Source organism: Girardinichthys multiradiatus, chromosome 12 (genome assembly GCF_021462225.1).
Source record: "Girardinichthys multiradiatus isolate DD_20200921_A chromosome 12, DD_fGirMul_XY1, whole genome shotgun sequence".
NCBI lineage: Eukaryota > Metazoa > Chordata > Actinopteri > Cyprinodontiformes > Goodeidae > Girardinichthys > Girardinichthys multiradiatus.
Genome location: NC_061805.1, coordinates 472,420 through 492,500, shown reverse-complemented (window position 1 = coordinate 492,500; position 20,081 = coordinate 472,420). Strand labels below are relative to the sequence as shown.

The window sequence follows — 20,081 nt, the reverse complement described above, 5'->3', positions numbered from 1 at the left end:
ATAGATAGATAGATAGATAGATAGATAGATAGATAGATAGATAGATAGATAGATAGATAGATAGATAGATAGATAGATAGATAGAGATATAGATAGATAGATAGATAGATAGATAGATAGATAGATAGATAGATAGATAGATAGATAGATAGATAGATAGATAGATAGATAGATAGATAGATAGATAGATAGATAGATAGATAGATAGATAGATAGATAGATAGATAGATAGATAGATAGATAGATAGATAGATAGATAGATAGATAGATAGATAGATAGATAGATAGATAGATAGATAGATAGATAGATAGATAGATAGATAGATAGATAGATAGATAGATAGATAGATAGATAGATAGATAGATAGATAGATAGATAGATAGATAGATAGATAGATAGATAGATAGATAGATAGATAGATAGATAGATAGATAGATAGATAGATAGATAGATAGATAGATAGATAGATAGATAGATAGATAGATAGATAGATAGATAGATAGATAGATAGATAGATAGATAGATAGATAGATAGATAGATAGATAGATAGATAGATAGATAGATAGATAGATAGATAGATAGATAGATAGATAGATAGATAGATAGATAGATAGATAGATAGATAGATAGATAGATAGATAGATAGATAGATAGATAGATAGATAGATAGATAGATAGATAGATAGATAGATAGATAGATAGATAGATAGATAGATAGATAGATAGATAGATAGATAGATAGATAGATAGATAGATAGATAGATAGATAGATAGATAGATAGATAGATAGATAGATAGATAGATAGATAGATAGATAGATAGATAGATAGATAGATAGATAGATAGATAGATAGATAGATAGATAGATAGATAGATAGATAGATAGATAGATAGATAGATAGATAGATAGATAGATAGATAGATAGATAGATAGATAGATAGATAGATAGATAGATAGATAGATAGATAGATAGATAGATAGATAGATAGATAGATAGATAGATAGATAGATAGATAGATAGATAGATAGATAGATAGATAGATAGATAGATAGATAGATAGATAGATAGATAGATAGATAGATAGATAGATAGATAGATAGATAGATAGATAGATAGATAGATAGATAGATAGATAGATAGATAGATAGATAGATAGATAGATAGATAGATAGATAGATAGATAGATAGATAGATAGATAGATAGATAGATAGATAGATAGATAGATAGATAGATAGATAGATAGATAGATAGATAGATAGATAGATAGATAGATAGATAGATAGATAGATAGATAGATAGATAGATAGATAGATAGATAGATAGATAGATAGATAGATAGATAGATAGATAGATAGATAGATAGATAGATAGATAGATAGATAGATAGATAGATAGATAGATAGATAGATAGATAGATAGATAGATAGATAGATAGATAGATAGATAGATAGATAGATAGATAGATAGATAGATAGATAGATAGATAGATAGATAGATAGATAGATAGATAGATAGATAGATAGATAGATAGATAGATAGATAGATAGATAGATAGATAGATAGATAGATAGATAGATAGATAGATAGATAGATAGATAGATAGATAGATAGATAGATAGATAGATAGATAGATAGATAGATAGATAGATAGATAGATAGATAGATAGATAGATAGATAGATAGATAGATAGATAGATAGATAGATAGATAGATAGATAGATAGATAGATAGATAGATAGATAGATAGATAGATAGATAGATAGATAGATAGATAGATAGATAGATAGATAGATAGATAGATAGATAGATAGATAGATAGATAGATAGATAGATAGATAGATAGATAGATAGATAGATAGATAGATAGATAGATAGATAGATAGATAGATAGATAGATAGATAGATAGATAGATAGATAGATAGATAGATAGATAGATAGATAGATAGATAGATAGATAGATAGATAGATAGATAGATAGATAGATAGATAGATAGATAGATAGATAGATAGATAGATAGATAGATAGATAGATAGATAGATAGATAGATAGATAGATAGATAGATAGATAGATAGATAGATAGATAGATAGATAGATAGATAGATAGATAGATAGATAGATAGAGATATAGATAGATAGATAGATAGATAGATAGATAGATAGATAGATAGATAGATAGATAGATAGATAGAGATATAGATAGATAGATAGATAGATAGATAGATAGATAGATAGATAGATAGATAGATAGATAGATAGATAGATAGATAGATAGATAGATAGATAGATAGATAGATAGATAGATAGATAGATAGATAGATTGATTGATTGATTGATTGATTGGTTTGTCTTTTAGCCTGATCTCATTCAGCTGCTTTCTGTTGTTGATCTCAGCTGTAGAACGGCTGTCCAGTTTGAAAACCTCAGCGGGGGGCAGTGATGAAGCCACGAGGCAGAATCCAACCCTCTCTGTGCAGGAGACACCTGTTAAAGCTACGTATAGAAACACAGGAAAATCCAAGAACTCAGACCAAAGTGAAAGTGAATTTCAAACAGCCATCACAAGCATGATTGATGATCCAACTGAAGGAAGAATTTCTTTACATGGACATGAATTCCCTTGTAAAATATTCTCTGACTCACTCAGCTCATGTAGAAGTGAACACACTGCAGTCCAGCTGGAGGAGCCTAGTGTCCAGGACTGTCCTGCCTTGGAATCCCTGGATGAAATAGTTTCTAAAACTGTGTGTCCAAAACAAAAAACAAGTGAACCAGCCTCTGACAACAATAGAGTGGGCAGTAAAGTTGCTAATTATAGTCTCAATGAGATTACTTCATATGCTGATGAGGTGAAGTTTTTTTCCAGTGATCAACAGCAACCAGATGATATAAGATCATCTCATACAAACCTGTCATCCCATGGATCTATTATTGATCCAGATCAGACTGTGTCTCCATCAGACAAAGAGAGCTTTACTGTAGCTTCTCCGCATTCTGAGCTTCATCAGATACCAGGGGCCACTTCTGAAGAGCCACCATGCCAGTTATCCAGCAAGACAGGAAATAGATCAGCTGCAGAGAGCCCCATTAACTGTGCCCGAGAAAACCCATGCTTTACACCCAGAGGCCTCTCCCAACCAGATACTGGCATTACTCAGGCTGCTACTGCAGGTGTTTGTGGAGATGGTTCACAGTCCTCTGAGTTACAAACATCTTCAACTGAATCCAAGACCTTGGACTCAAATGTTAGATCCCATTCTGGAGGTTCTGACTTTCACAAACAGGTCTTGGAAGATAAAGTGGATTTAAACCCAGAGGCTATCCTCACTTTGAAGAAAACATCTGCCGTAAAACCACTTAATGATTCAGACTGGCCAACAGGAAGTGGTCAATTTAATCATCAGTTGGAAACAAGTCCTCCGAAATTAATAGCTTTAGGTACTCAAGGTGTCAGTATAGAACAGCAAGAACCTCAACAGAAAGTTTTCCGAAGTGAAATCCCAGTACCTTCCGACACAAATGTTGCCTTGAAACAGTTTACTGAATTTCAGCCAATCACAATCATGTCTAGCTTCTTGAATTTAAACAAGCAACTAGATGATTGCCCTGAATTATCCAGAATCAGTGACAGAATGCAGAATGCAGCTCTGCATGGAGGCACAATTCAAACTGTACAGCACACCATGGAGAAAAACAGCCATTTAGGTTCTAAATCATCACCCGTATCGCAAGAGCAACCACAATCATCTATTACCCAAAGAACATTTATAGAACTTCATCTGTCTCCGGCATCTGGTTTCATATCGCCAGTATTTAAATATAATAAAGAACCAACTTCGAAACCTACTAAAGACTCTAAAAGCAAAACCTATGCCAGATTAGCATCTAAACTTTCTCCCCTTTCCAGAGGTGCAATAACTAATGGCATGGCCAAACGTGAAGGGTTTGATTCACCTGATTCCACTAAAAAAACTCAGTTCACCACAGCCAATGACCCAAAACCAAGTCAAGGACTGTTGTCAGGTGAGACGCTGATGCTCAGCACATCTAGTCCAAATGGTCAGACCATGGTGAAGCAGAGCCTGTCCAAGGATGCTGTCCTGTCTGCAGACTACAAGCCTTTCTCTGTTCAGCATAAAATAAAGTCCTTTGAAAGCCTTGCGAACTCAGATAAACCTGTGGCCAAAAGCAGTGATGTTCATACTTTTGCAGTGGCATATACAGCTTCACTTAACCAAAGGATTGCTGGATACATGGACTTGGTTAATTCTGTTGACTGGCGAGACCACCAAAAGAATAACAGCGACTACTTGAAATCAGGAGCCACCCTCTCACCTCCTCTTTGTGAATCTGCTGAGGATGAAGATCTAAAAGCCTCAGATGGGACCACAACACGTACACCTCTGGTGCTGCGACGGAAACATGGTAGATTTCCCACCAGGAAGGTGCATCAGCTTAGGGCTCTCAGTATGCCCGATTTAGAAAAACTATGCACAGATGATCTCAGCAGAACAAATAACGCAGTTGTTAACGAAAATGATTCCAGTATCTGCTTAACTATTGCTCCAAAAGCCAAAGTCACTGATTGCTTTTCACCAACTGCAATGCTAAGCTGCAGTGACAATGCATCTTCTGTGGACACTCCTCAGAGGCCCCCAGAGACGAGACAGCCTGGCTGGTCCATCAGGTGAGTAACTCCCTCTAAATTACTTCATTTAGAATTGTTTAATGTTTCAGCACACCATTAACAACATATAGGTAGTGAAAATATTAAATGTGTGTACAGTCAGATCACTGAGAATGACAGCGTTCAAACCCAGTCAGAATGAGATGTTGATGATCTTTTAGTAAATTATTTGAACAATCTTTGAACTGTGATGAAACATTTAGTTTTTTCTTTATGTTTTTTTATATGTTTATAACATTTTTTACATTTTCTAACTGGTTAACATTCCTCAGAAATGCTCTTTACACCATGCAGGTAGAGGAGTAAGGAAAGAAAAGTGTAATTGAAAAAATGCGTGTTTGTGTTTGAGGATTTCATTTATAGTATAAAAAGCAGCTTTTTTTCCAGGAATACTGTTAATAATGTTGGAATAGAACTGTGAACTTGCATCTCTCAGTGACCTTGCATAGGACTTATGGTGTTTTATGCATTTGTTACTTCAAGGCTGGACTATTGTAATTCTTTACTATCAGGATGTCCACAAAATGCAATTAAAAGCCTTCAGCTGATTCAAAATGCTGCAGCAAGAGTTCTGATGAAAATTAAAAAGAGAGATCATATTTCTCCTATTTTAGCTTCCCTTCATTGGCTCCCTGTTAAATCCAGAATATAATTTAAAATTCTCCTCCTCACATATAAAGCCCTTAATGATCTAGCTCCATCATACATCAGAGATCTGATTGGTCCATATGTTCCTAACAGAGCACTTTGTTCTCAGACTGCAGGTTTACTGGTGGTTCCTAGAGTCTCTAGAAGTAGAATGGGAGGCAGATCCTTTAGTTATCAGGCTCCTCTCCTGTGGAACCAGCTCCCAGTTTTAGTCCGTGAGGCAGACACCCTGTCTACTTTTAAGGCCAGGCTTAAAACTTTTATTTTTGATGAAGCTTATAGTTAGAGTGGCTTAGGTTATCCTGAGCTATCTTCCTTATTTTTTCCCTCCGTCTTCTTCCCTCCCTGTTGGTTGGAGTAAGGGGGAGTCAGGTTTAGCCTAAACAGGTTCAGTTATGGTTGAGGTGCAAACACACCCTCCATTTCTGCTACCTGTATGACCCCTTTTCTTTTCCAATGGTTATAATCAGTCTGACAGAGGCAGGTATCCCAATCCTTGTGGTTTTTAGTATAACAATGACCATCAGTGGGACCCTTTGTGAGGTTCCTTGAGATGACATTGTTGTAAATAAGCGCCGTTTAACTAAATAATCTGAACTGAAACTATCTGTGTAGTTATGCTGCTATAGGCTTAGGCTGCTGGAGGACCTAACAACCACTTTCACCCTCTTTGCTACATTCTCATACTACTCTCCAATTTTGCATTGTTTGCTGTTATTTCAGCTTTTAACTTTGTTCTCTATTTTCTCTTCCTAGAAGCTACACCTGGCCTGACTCTGTGTCTACCGGTGACACCTTTCTGGAGAGGGGAATCGTCCAAGCTTCTGCTGGCAACAACTTAATGCTCACCCTCTACCGATGATCCACATGGCCCTGTCTTTCAGTGTTTAACCCTTTCTCTCTCCTAGACATGGCTACTGACTGAGCTTCTACTGTAACTAATTATATGTGCTCTCTTTCAGACTCTAACCTTGAAAACTGGCTCAGAGTTTATCTGTTCTTTCTTTCTAGATGAAACGACTAAAGGAGCTACATCCATTAACATTTACTTTTCCTTCCCATAGAAAGTACTCCTGGATCAGTGCTTCTTTGTTCTCTTTGTGTCTCTGCTCTGTTCTCTCAAACCCCCAGTCGGTCGTGGCAGATGGCTGCTCACACTAAGCCTGGTTCTGGTTCTGCTGGAGGTTTCTTCCTGTTAAAAGGGAGTTTTTCCTCTCCACTGTTGCTACATGCATGCTCAGTATGAGGGATTGCTGCAAAGTCAACGCCAGTGACTGTCCACTGTCTCTACATGCTCATCCAGGAGGAGTGAATGCTGCAAGTCACTGACTGGATGTAATCTGCTGGGTTTCCTTAGATAGAAAAACTTTTTATCCAATTTGAATAAATAACTGAATCTGACTGAACTGTTCAATTGTTAGGATTAATTGGAATGTATGAACCTGACTGTTGTGAAGAACCTTGAGACGACATGTGTTGTGAATTGGCGCTATATAAATAAAACTGAATTGAATTGAATTGAATTGTGAAACATGCCTTGGAAAATACAAAAAAGTGAGGTATAAAATGACCAAAACTGCAAACGTAGAAGGTGGCAAAAAAGCAATTACCACTAACTGTAATGCAACCTTAGTACCAACAAGGACAAGGGTCTTTAGTCAGTCTGACAAAGCTTGAAAGATTTTGCATAGAAGAATGGGGACATTTAGGCTTTAGATGCACAACATTGTTTCAGAGATGGTTCTACAAAGTATCAACTTACAGGGACTAAATACAAATTCACTCCACAGTTTTCTGATTTTTCTTTCCTGCCATGCACTCTTGCTTCCAACTCACATTTATAAACTACTCTCCATCTATCATATAAAATCCCAATCAAGATGGTTGAAGGTTGTAATTGTTATGTGAAAACATGTAACTAGGGATATGAATAGCTTTGCAAAGCATTTTATATCTGTGACAGTTTAGATTGATTTAGGTCGTAGTGTGGGGCTGAACCTGAATGAAAACAAGGCTGTCTCAGTTAAGGATTACAGCACTTCCTTTAACCTGGGGAGGAACCACTTTTATGTCACCTACAGGCAGAACGGGTTATGCCCTGTCTGTCTTCTCCACAAATCATTTTGGATTTTAGAAACACAGTCTTATTTTTTTTACTTTTTCATATATAATGTATTACTCATCTAAAGCTAAACCAAATAAAACAGAATTCACCAGTGATGAAAACCACAGAGGGTTAATTAAATATAAATGTCAGCAGATATTTACAAGAATTGTAGTGAAAGTATTTTTTTCTAAAAATCTGTCTTTTTATACTTTAAGACAAAACTATTTGAAATACCAATCATGTGAAACTTACTATAAATATGTTCATGTTTTCTGCAGATTAAAGGAGTTGGTAGCATGTCCAGTAAGTCAGTATAAGCTGCAAACACTGCTGACCTCCCAGACTGCTCAGTCATATGTGATGAGCCTGTTGGAAGAGACCATGGCCCACTCAGAGGTAACTTTGGATGATTAAAGGAGAATTAATCATGACATTCCTTAAAGAACATGCCTAGTCAGAGGTCCATAAACATAACAAGTTATAATGGTAGTATTTTTAAATGTAGCATAAGAATAAAATATCTATTTAATCAGAGCAAGGCTGAGCACTCTGAGAGTTTTTAATTTGTTGCAGTACTATGATGCGATATACTCACAAGCAATTTTCTTTGGTTTCAAATAGTGATTAACACAAATAGTGCATAGGCCAATCACGTGGTAGCAACTCAGTGCATTTTGGTATGTGGTGATAATGACTTGCTGAGTTTCAAAGTGAGCATCAGAATGGAGAAAAAAATAGATTTAAGTACAGAGCCTATATAAAGCCTAGTTAATTTTAGAGGTCAAAGGAGAATGGACAGACTAGTTACAGATGATAGAAAGGCAACAGTGTTTCAATTAACCACTTGTCAAAACCAAGGTGTAAATACCATCTTTGACCCCCTAACAGATCTTCATCAGATGGGCTACAACAGCAGTGGAAAACACCAAGCACCACTCTCGTCAGCTAAGAGCAGGAAACCCATGGTGGTGTAATAGTGTAAGGGATCTTTTTTGGCTCGCTTTGGGCCTATTAGTACCAAATGAACGTCATTCAAAACTACCTGAGTATTATTACTGGCCATGTCCACCTCTTTATGACCACAGTATACCCATCTTCTGATGGCTTCTTCCAGCAGGATAATGAAGGATGTTACAAAGCTTAGATCATCTCAAACTGGTTCTTTGAATGGGTTCACTGTCGTGCAGTGACCTCCACAGTCATCAGATCTCAATCCAACATAAAACCTTTGGAAAGTGGTGGAGCAGGCGATTTAAGTCATTGATGTGCAGCAAATAGGTAATGCCAACATGTCAATATGAAGCAAAATCTTCTTATTTCTGGCACTTTGTTGAATCTAAGTCACAAGCAATTAAGGCGGTTCTGAAGGCAAAAGTGGATTCAACCCGGTTCTAGCCAGATGTACTTAATAAAGTCACTATTGAGTGTATTTCAAAATAAACAACCAAAGCAAAGGAAATTTTGGATTCTAAAAGATTGTTTATTAAAAGATTGGCAGATTTTCTATTTCTAACGTAAACTATACAATGGGTAAAGAAAGTAAAACTTAACTAAAAACAGGAAGCATCTAAATAAGTAACACTTCACACCTGCCATTTCAATACAAACAGTTTACTAGCTCTATGTACTTTTGTGTACTTTAACCTTTTCTTCATTTCTGATGAGTTTTTTGTCCTATATTCTTGATGTTAATTTTACAGGTGATGAACAACAACAATACTCTGCTAGTTGTCCTGAGTAAAGAAGAAGGTGCAGGACTTGGCTTTAGTATTGCTGGTGGTGTCGACGTTGAGCAGAAACAAATAACTGTAAGTTCCCAGGAATGATCAATCTGAGCTGAACAGCTGGATGTGTTGTGCAGCCTTCCGGATCATGAGATATAATAAAATGTTTAAATACTACATAGTTTGTAATGTTAGAAAGCTTGTGAAAGACTGTGTAAGGATTTATGATTATGGTATGATTATTATAAATATTTATCAAAAATTATAATAAAAAATAAATTAGAAGAAATAAATTCTACCCAAAAATAATTTCTTACGAATAAAAGATCAGAGACACACTCTGGTGGTGTGATTATTGGACTCACAACACTTACCATAATATATAATATTACAATATGCCTTACAATAATTACAATGAGTTAATTATCATTAATAATTGATAATTATCAACCTAAACCATGTCAAAGGTCACTGTGTTTTCAACCGTTTTACCGAATGATGGAGTTCTAACCTTCTCTTGACAGATAATCACTCTGACACAAAATAAACACAAACGCTGTCTCTTTATCTATGTGAACGTTTATTAAACCAATAGTCCCTCTCACAATCACACTATGCTGGTCCAACAATGTTCACCTAACTAAACATGCACTATTATACAAAAAGGGGGAAATAATCATAAAAAATAAGGATATGTGTTGGAGGATAGATGGAGATCAAATCAGCAGTTTATGGACGATTGAGAATAACAATAACAATTTGGATTAACTTGAAAAGATGAACAAAACAACTACGCTGTGAAACCTTTTTCCGTGTGTGTGTCTCGACAGCGGCTATCGGCTGGTAGAACGGTAGGGCAACGCCCCTTAGCCACTAACAGCTGATAGTCCCAAATCTTGAACAAAGGTGTCATAAAACTATAAGGTGGAAGCTCAGTGGAAAAACCCCAAGGATAAAAAACTGATAGAACAAACAATGGAGTGGCCGGGCCTCAAGGTCCAGACTGCAGTCTGTTTCAAATGAAAAAATTCCATAGTGCCAACAATACCAAAATGGCGGGTGTGAACCCCAGCAACTGTAAAATCTGAGGGAATGATATGAAACAATATGCTGCGTGTAAAACTGACTGAAGCTTAATAAGAATTTTTCCTGTGACTCCCTAAAGCTTTTGGACCAATCATCAGTTAGAAATATAGAGCAACGGTTACGAGATGCTTTTCTGTTTAGACCCATAGGCCTGAATCAGATCTTCATGGTCCGGTTTCTATAATATACAGCACAAGCTGTCTGGCCAAGGACCAGATGGGTGTAGAGTCCACAGTCACGTTTATTGGCGGATGTGGTAACAGTGAGCAAACAGCCAGAAAATAAATGTATCTGTTATTGCAGCAGCATAATCTCACACTGAAAAACTTTGAGAACCTATCACCTGACCTCCCCGCTGGAGGAGAACCTATCACCTTGCTTCCCAGCTGGAGGAGAACCTGTCACCTGACCTCCCGGCTGGAAGAGAACCTGTCACCTGACCTCCCGGCTGGAAGAGAACCTATCACCTACAGCCAAGTTTGTCTGTAAACACAATTAAACTGCTCACTTACAAACCTTGCGTCAGCTGAAAACACAAGCGACAATGAATTACCTGCAAAATATTCCTATCACACACATCCTGGGGCGCAGATAGGGTTAGCTCATACTGTTTGAAAATGTGCAAGATGAATGGAGCTTTTAGTGAATAATGGGTCCTGATCATGCACTTTCTTCAATAACACACACACACACACAGAGGGGCAGCCTCCCTCGGTTGCTTTATTATACACAGTTTCCACGGGACGGTGGTAGTTTTATTTGACTCGTTGAATGGAAATCATGTAAACCAATTAGAGATTAATTATTTAATACTTTAACCCTTTTCTTTTTACAAATGGGGTGAGGTCTCCCCTCTTTACTGGCAGGTATGACCGAACATGAATGTGTGTATTAGTTCAGTTAAAATGTGCTGTCACACATTTCCATCTTCAAGGTCATGATGTTATAGAATAGGAGTATTGTAAAATAATCTGATATAACTGCTTCATTGCACTGATTTCTCTGTTTTTGTGCTGCTGCAGCTGACAGTTTGCTGTGTCCTGAGCTAATCAAACATGCATGGGTGACTGAGTTTGAGTATTGTTTGCAAATGATCAAGGTTTCACCTGTATGTGGAGATTAAACTCACATGTTGGAGACAGAAAGATAAAATGAAAATGCTGGGTATACTCACCAAATCACACGTCTATGCCAACAAATACCTCACTGTGAAGGCTCAGGGTAATCTCCAAAGTACTTCTGAACTTGGGTATAAAATATAAACAGGAAGAAAACTGAACATGAGCAAGCATTTCAAGAAAATTAACTTAAAATCAGAGTTCAGTTTTTTCCTGTTTGTCATCAGTGATTTGCAACATTTTGGCTCTCCACATTGAAGAAGTAGAAAGTAAAAAACAAAGTCTACCCCATAATGTAAATTCTGAAGCATCATATTGAGATGCTTAGATAAGTAAAGTCTTTTGTAAAGGTTGCGCTGTACCTACCCCACGTTTTTATAGTTCAGACAAGAACAAAATCATCCAACATGTGTCCTGTTCTTCAGGATCATTTTCAGATCGTTTCAGATCATCACCTGAACAATTTATTTATTGCTACACTCCTCTTGTATATGAAAGTAGCTTGTTTGAGGATGATTTTTATATTACAGCATTACATATTCAGACACTTTTACATTCTAGAGTTAGATTAAGATAAAAGTAAGATTTGTTTACACTAGAATAAGCATGGTTATGGTACGGCTTTTGTTTCTAACAATTTTTTGCCGCTGTTGTGAGTAGCTGTACATTAAAACAGATCCTTTTGTGTCTAGGTTCACCGCGTCTTCGCCAAGGGAGCAGCTAGCCTTGAAGGAACAATTCAAAGCGGTGACACCATTTTATCCGTGAATGGAACAAGTCTGGAGGGTAAATCCCATGTAGAAGTGGTGTCCTGCCTTCATCAGGCCAGATTCTCCAAGCAAGTTTTAGTTGTCATTTGGAGAAATTCGAGCTGAGTGTCTCTTGCAAAGACTATCCTCTTCAAACAAAAAAATCTGTGTTCAGCAGGAAATAATTTTGTGAAGGCTTAAGCTGTTGTTTAGGAATACATCTCTGATAAATTAGATTACCATTACTATCCCTGGCTCTAGAGTTTACCATCAGCCTTACTAAGCCTTGTTGAAGTTTTCTGGTCCAATGTGTTTGGATGCAGAGGTATCAAACCGCAACTGGTGACCACCACAACCTACAACTATTGTTCCTTCTTAGTTACTGCAGTTATATGTTGGGTCAAATCTAACGGAGATGGATAGCAGTGTGCAGCATATTGAACATAAACTGCAGTTTATAAGACAATAAAAATAGAATTCTTCCTATTTTTACACTTGAAATCAGCCTACAAAGCTTTTTAAAAGAAACAATCCAATCTTTTGCTGTCAGTCTATTAGTAATGATCTGATAGACTCTGTCACTGTTGCAGTCCCAGCCATTGTTTGTGCTGGCTATCATCACCTGGAATGAAATAAAGTTGCACGCAGTGGTATGCAGGGGCATGTTCCTAATCATGAACTGAATCTTTTTCTGTCCTGGCTGTTTTCATTGTTCATTGTGAATTTGGAAGCAAATAAGGCTTTAAACATGGAACTGTGTAAGACTCATTTTGTCTGTGAGGGGAGCAGGTTTGCCCCCAGATATAAACTTTAAAGGTGCGTCAATTACAAAGGCTGAATATTGAAACTTATAAAGTAGTACAATATTATATTTATACTGAACTGAGGAAGAGACAGGATTCATTTCTGTAATGTGGATTCAACAACTGCATTTGTAGAACTTGATAAGAACTTTATATCTGTTTTGATTGTGTGTGAACATAGCTTTGTACAGTCAACACTGACATAATTATGATGCTGAATCTTGAAATTACAGTCAGTAACTAAAAAGCTAGGATGATGCAAATAATAGAGCTATAACATACTTGTCAAATGATTTCAAGAATATATCTGAAATAAACCAATCACAGCAATGATAATTTATTTATTACCTTTTTAAGGAGTCAGCATGTTCCATGACCTCTCTTCCTGTAGCATTTTAGGACTGTCTTAACTGGCAAGAGTAAAAGTTGTGGATTTAAAGTTAAACATAAGAATGAGCTGTTCAATGATTTGGATCCACTTCAGTCTCATTATATATGCTCTAAAAGGGTAAAGGCTTTGTGCTCATTGAAACCCCCTGCAGATGATGTCTACTCTTATCAAGCTGCTGTAACACATACAGACACACAGGTCTAACACCTGTACGTATAATTCTGTTTTAATGTGTCCATCAAACCTGTGAACTAACATCCCGACCATCATGGATGGGGGCTTGTGCATGAAGCCTTCATGATTCAGGGAATATCATTTCTAATAAATTCTTCAAATGTTTAAATCACAGGATCATTCTCCACTTCACTTTAGTCTGTAATGAATTCAGTCATTTTTCAGGGCTTTGCTTTTTCAGCATTTAATTTTGTTGTATTGTTTTTCAACCTGTACTTGTAAAAGCGTTGCAGAATTGTTTTTGACATGTTTTCATGCTGTTTTCTGTGAAATTAAAATGATTCAAAAATAATTAAAACATGTTTTATTTACATTTTTATTGTGCTTCCCAACTTTTTTTTGGAAGTTTGGTTATAAATTTCTTTCAAAGCTTGGCAAAGCTGGGAGTGTTAATCCCTTTATTTCACAAACCAGCCCTTCAAATGGGCCACACTGACAGTTTGAAACATGGACGTCTCAGCAGTCATGACCTTATAGAGAAAACCTTATATACACAAGTGTCCTCACACATACACCCAGAGGTGTTTGGATTCAGGTGTTTATAGATACACAGATATACTCTATATTGAGCTGTGGTCTTTTGTTAAATGTACTTTTCAGTGATGCGGTTGTTATATATGCATTTGTTGTTTTGGCCCTGTGGTTTTCTCTCTCTCTTACCGCAGGAGTAGAAGCAGACTTTAGGGTGTTGTCTTGGATTATCCCTCAACTCTCTCTCATCTATTCTTATCTCCTTCTATCCCTTTTATCTTTTGCCCCAACTCTCTTTCTTTGTCTCTGTGTCCACAGCATTTAAAATAATCCCAAAGCAATTTCTCATAAAGGTTTTCATATATAACAAGCGGAGCCCATAATAATAGATAGTATTGCTCCACTATTGAAACTAAATCTGTTGGGCTTCTTCATGACAATCAGACAACAATTGCTATTCTGCCAGACAAGACACCTTAAAAAAAAAGAAGAAAAAAAAACTGAGATCTGGACTTGGGCTCAATTTTTGCTCCCTTGCAAAATCTGATGGCAAGTCTGTGATGTGGTGGAAGTCTTGAGCTTTGAAGACGTTCTCTCACGTGCATTTTATGGTTATGGGCTGAATGAAAAATATATCAATTAAAATAAAATTCCTGAACCTTATTAAGCACAGAAATTCAACGAGTTAAAAATGTATGTCATGAGAATGTGGAGGTGCACATGTTTATTCTAGTGTAACTCTGCACAGATTAGATACGATGTCTGGACTCAAGATTTTGAGTGTTTTTCTCTTACAGTTACAATTGGTTTGTTGGAGAAATTATTTTCATTTAGTCTACCCAAATGTTTTATTTTACATGCAAGGAGAAAAACGGAAGATATTTTCTCTGACTTTAGCATTCACTAACTTGAGGGTATAGTAAGATAGACATATTCTGAGTAATCTACAGTTTGTGTAGTGCTTGATAAATTTATTTAGGGCTTCCTCTGTAAACCTCACTCTCAGTATTCCTAAAGAAAGTGCTAAAGGTGTATCAGGTTATGCACATCTGTGAACTGGTAAAAAAAAAAAACAGAGTTTGACAGTAATAAAGGTGTTTGATGTGCTGGCAAAATATAGCTTCAATTACTGAGTTTTTATGTTTGAACAGGTGTTTTTTGAAATGGCAAAAAACAGTCAATTACAGGGTTTTATCCAAATGTTGCACTTAGTGTTATGGAATGGTTTTTTAATATGTTTAAAGTGCAGCATGACACGGAGACCACATTAAGTTCAACAATGTAAAAACCTTTTTAAAAAGAAGACCAAGAATAGACGTTCTGAGATTTTTATCCGGCTTTAAACAACACACTGCATCCATTAGAAGGTAAGAAGATATTTGCTTAAAGTGATTAAAATCAGAAATGAAAGACTTTATATGAGAAAGTGCATAGGTAATGGGCCTTACACAAAATCTAAAACCAAAAATATTGCCAACAACGAACCATAAAAATATACAGCAGACATTGCCTGTAAACCTAAAAATGGCCAGTTTTAACACAGTAGGTGTTCACATAACCATAAACAGCCCCATGTCAAAACATTAAAATTTTTTATTTATTGTTAGATGGGCAGTAAACGTTTTCTTCTCAGTGCGATCATTTACCACTGCCCAGAAATTTTAAATGGTAACAATGTCTGCAAGAGGTAACCAGTAGATGTCAGTAAGAGAAAACATTTCACAGCATTAGCCACATTGAGGGGACAATCAGACTTAGTGTTTGGTTTTATCCATGCATGGCAGTTTTTGACACAAATAGGTCAGGTTTTGTGTAACTGTTAAAATAAGAATGACCTTTTATTAACTGCTGCTGGAAACTGAAGGAGGATTTTTTTCCAAGTTAAAATTGTTAGGTCAAATGATGCAGGGATAAGGACTAAATAGTCCTTGACTTGGCATCTGAAACTTTAATGGGACTGAAAACAAGAAAACAGTGAAACAAGGCCTCTTTTTAAAGAAGCTTTGAATTCTAAGCCCTTCCAAGTCAAGTCAAGTTTATTTATATAGCGCTTCTCAGCAACAAGGCACTCAAGGCGCTGTACATAAGGAAAAACATTTCAGTGATAAAGAAAATCAAACAGAGGTAATTAAAAAAAAGAGAATAGAATGATGGATAAGAAAATTGGACTGAAAACTGTCAGAATGTGACATTTTGGACTTTGTGTTTTGTTTTGTTTTGTTGACTAATTATCATATTTCTCCAGCCCCTCTGGTTAGGTTGTGTTTACTTATTGTTTACATCCTAGTCCTCATGTTCTCTGCTTCCCTTCCTGTCTGTTCAGTCTGTGTGGTGTTAGGTTTCATTACTCTGTAATCTGGTTTGCTTTATGGGTCCCTTGTTCGTTCTTAGATTTGGTGTTTCTTATGTTCCCTTCAGTTTCTCAGTTTCCTTCAGTTCATGTTTATCCCTGATTCTTATGCTTTATTTTTATCTTTGTTTATAGTTTTGTTTTAGGTTTGCTCGTTGTCTTGTTAATTACTTGTATTAGGTTCACCTGTTCCCTCTGCCTTCCTGCCTCCTTGCCTCACCTGTCCTTAGTTCCTTTGATTACCTGCCTTTGTTTTCTCTCTGCATATTAGTTGGTTTGTTTCATTATGTTTTTGTGGGTTCCTTGCGTTACAACTCGACCCTTTATCCTCGTCCCTGTCTTGAGTCTCCATGTTCCTGCAGTGTCTGTAATGTAAGTGTTTGGATCTCGACCCTGTTCAGTACCTGCCGTGTTTTTGTTACGTTTTGACTTTTCTTTTATTAAAGCTGAGAGACTGCTTTTTGAAATGCTGCTTCCAAGCTCTTGTCTGCACTTCGGTCCACTCCAAAACCCCACCGTGACAAAGACTTAACTAATAATGTTTAGATAACACAGTCAAAGGCCACTCTAAACACATAAGTTTTTAATCTTGATTTAAAGCAACTTAGGGATTCGGCGCTTTTACAGTTTTCTGGCAGTTTTTTCCAGAACGCTGCTTCTCCATGTTTGGTTCTGGTTCTGTGTATGCAGAGTAGGATTTAATGAAATGACCTAAGAGGTCTGGGTGGTTGATCCACTAACAACAAGTCTGTAACTTATTTTGGTGCTGAGCCATTCAGTGATTTATAGACTAACAGAAGTATTTTAAAGTCTATTCTCTGAGCTACAGGGAGCCAGTGTAAGGACTTTAGAACCGGGCCGATGTGCTCCACTTTCTTAGTTCTAGTGAGGATGCGGGCAGCAGCGTTCTGGATCAACTGCAGCTGTCTGATCAACCTTTTAGGCAGACCTGTGAAGACACCGTTGCAGTAATCAATTCTACTAAAGATGGGCGCATTAATTAGTTTTTCAAGGTCCTGCTGAGACATTAGTCCTTTAATCCTGGAGATGTTCTTTAGGTGGTAGAAGGCCGACCTTGTTACTGTCTTTATGTTCCTCTGAAGGTTCAGGTCTGAGTCCATCACTACACCCAGGTTTGGAGCCTAACTGGTGGTTTCTAGCTGTATTAACTGAAGCTGTGTGCTAACTTTTAAATGCTCTTTCTTTGGTCCAAAGATTATTACTTCAGTTTTGTTTTGATTCAGCTGAAGAAAATGTTGGCCCATCCATGCATTGATTTCTTCTAAGCATTTGCCCAGCGCTTGAATGGGTTCATGGTCACCTGGTGACATCGTAACGTATAGCTGTGTGTCGTCTGCATAGTTATGATAACTTACGTTTATTAACATCTGTGTTAGGGGGAGCATGTAGATATTGAAAACGAGGGGCCCTAAGATGGACCCTTGGGGAACGCCACATGTGATCTTTGTGCTCTCTGATGTAAAGTTACCTACTGACACAAAAAAGACCCTGTCCTTCAAGTAGGATTTAAACCAGTTGAGTGCTGTACCAGAAAGGCCTACCCAGTTTTCCAGGCACTCTAATAAAATGGAGTGATCAACAGTGTCGAATGTTGCACTGAGGTCCAATAATACCAGCACTGTGGTTCTTCCACAGTCTGCATTTATACGGATGTCATTGAACATCTTGACAAGAGCAGTCTCTGTATTGTGGTGAGCAGGAAGCCTGACTGGAAGACATCGAAGCGGTTGGTCGTTGTTAGGAAGTTGTTTAACTGCTGAGACACAGCTTTTTCAATAATCTTACTGATGAAGGGGAGGTTTGATATAGGCCTGTAGTTCTGTAGTTGTGAGGTTCAGGACGGAGGACCCAGAATTTCAGCCAGAAACAGAATAAAAGTTAAACGATTTATTCAGGAGCAGCGCACAAATACTCAGGACTCCACCAGCCGGGAACCCGGGATCACTTAACAGAGTCCGTGTAGGACGGAGGAATCAGAATAGGCTCCTTTGCGGGGTGCGGTCCTGGCAGTCTCCAGACCGGGAGGATCGGTGCAGAACACGCCGCAGCCAGAAGTCGGATTGCCGACAGGGGGAAAGATCCAAGGCTCGGTAGTCAAGGGGGGGCAGACGTCCCTCTCTCCAGACACCTCCTCCAGCTCCTCCAAGGGGAGCCCAAGGCGTTCCCAGGCCAGCCGAGAGACATAGTCCCTCCAGCGTGTCCTGGGCCGTCCCCTGGGCCTCCTCCCGGTTGGACGTGCCTGGAACACCTCCCGAGGAAGGCGTCCAGGGGGCATCCGGTATAGATGCCCGAGCCACCTCAACTGGCTCCTCTCGATGTGGAGGAGCAGTGGCTCTACTCCGAGCTCCTCGCGGATGGCCGAGCTCCTCACCCTATCTCTAAGGGAGTGCCCGACCACCCTACGGAGGAAGCTCATTTCAGCCGCTTGTATCCGGGATCTCGTTCTTTCGGTCATGACCCAAAGTTCATGGCCATAGGTGAGGGTAGGAACGTAGACCGACCAGTAAATTGAGAGCTTTGCTTTTCGGCTCAGCTCTCTCTTCACCACAACGGACCGGCACAGCGCCCCCATTACTGTGGCAGCCGCACCGATCCGTCTGTCGATCTCCCGCTCCATTCTTCCCTCACTCGTGAACAAGACCCCGAGATACTTAAACTCCTCCACTTGAGGCAGGAACTCCCCTCCAACCTGAAGAGGACAAGCCACCCTTTTCCGGTCGAGTACCATGGCCTCGGACTTGGAGGAGCTGATCTTCATCCCACCCGCTTCACACTCGGCTGCGAACCGCCACAGCGCATGCTGTAGGTCTTGGCTAGAGGGGGCCAGCAGGACCACGTCATCCGCAAAAAGAAGAGACGAAATCCACTGGTCCCCAAACCAGACCCCCTCCGGCCCTTGGCTGCGTCTAGAAATCCTGTCCATAAAAGTTATGAACAGGACCGGCGACAAAGGGCAGCCCTGCCGGAGTCCAACATGCACTGGGAACAGGTCCGACTTAGTGCCGGCAATGCGGACCAAACTCCTGCTCCGCTCGTACAGGGACCGGATGGCCCCTAATAAAGGGCACCCGATTCCATACTCCTGGAGCACCCCCCACAGGGCATCACGAGGGACACAGTCGAATGCCTTCTCCAGGTCCACAAAACACATGTGAACCGGTTGGGCAAACTCCCATGAACCCTCGAGCACCCTGTAGAGGGTATAGAGCTGGTCCAGTGTTCCACGGCTGGGACGAAAACCACACTGTTCCTCCTGAAGCCGAGGTTCGACTATCGGTCGGACTCTCCTCTCCAATACCCAGGCGTAGGCCTTACCAGGGAGGCTGAGGAGTGTGATCCCCCTGTAGTTGGAACACACCCTCCGGTCCCCCTTCTTATAAAGGAGGACCACCACCCCAGTCTGCCAGTCCAAAGGCACTGTCCCCGACCGCCACGCAATGTTGAAGAGGCGTGTCAACCATGACAGCCCTACAACATCCAGACACTTGAGGTACTCAGGGCGGATCTCATCCACCCCCGAAGCCTTGCCACCGCGGAGCTTTTTAACCACCTCGGTGACTTCAGCCTGGGTGATGAAAGAGTCCAACCCCGAGTCCCCAGCCTCTGTTTCCACCACGGAATGCGTGATGGCAGGATTGAGGAGATCCTCGAAGTACTCCTTCCACCGCCCAATAATGTCCTCAGTCG

General features: G+C 38.9%; 1 protein-coding gene across 5 annotated transcripts in view; it reads left to right on the top strand.

Moving 5' to 3' along the window:
• The window catches only part of pdzd2 (PDZ domain containing 2), a 75,032-nt gene extending 61,167 nt beyond the window's left edge, over positions 1-13,865 (top strand). The window contains exons 22-26 of one of the 5 annotated variants that reach the window (XM_047381819.1): positions 2,400-4,692; positions 7,726-7,843; positions 8,336-8,425; positions 9,148-9,255; positions 12,068-13,865. In XM_047381819.1, the coding sequence (XP_047237775.1) occupies positions 2,400-4,692; positions 7,726-7,843; positions 8,336-8,425; positions 9,148-9,255; positions 12,068-12,250 (2,792 nt within the window). In that variant the 3' untranslated portion in view covers positions 12,251-13,865. Of the gene's footprint in view, positions 1-2,399; positions 4,693-7,725; positions 7,844-8,335; positions 8,426-9,147; positions 9,256-10,560; positions 10,758-12,067 lie in introns of those variants that run through there. The other 4 variants (XM_047381818.1, XM_047381821.1, XM_047381820.1 and 1 more) reach the window with 4 other exon arrangements.
• The last annotated feature ends 6,216 nt before the right edge of the window (positions 13,866-20,081 follow it).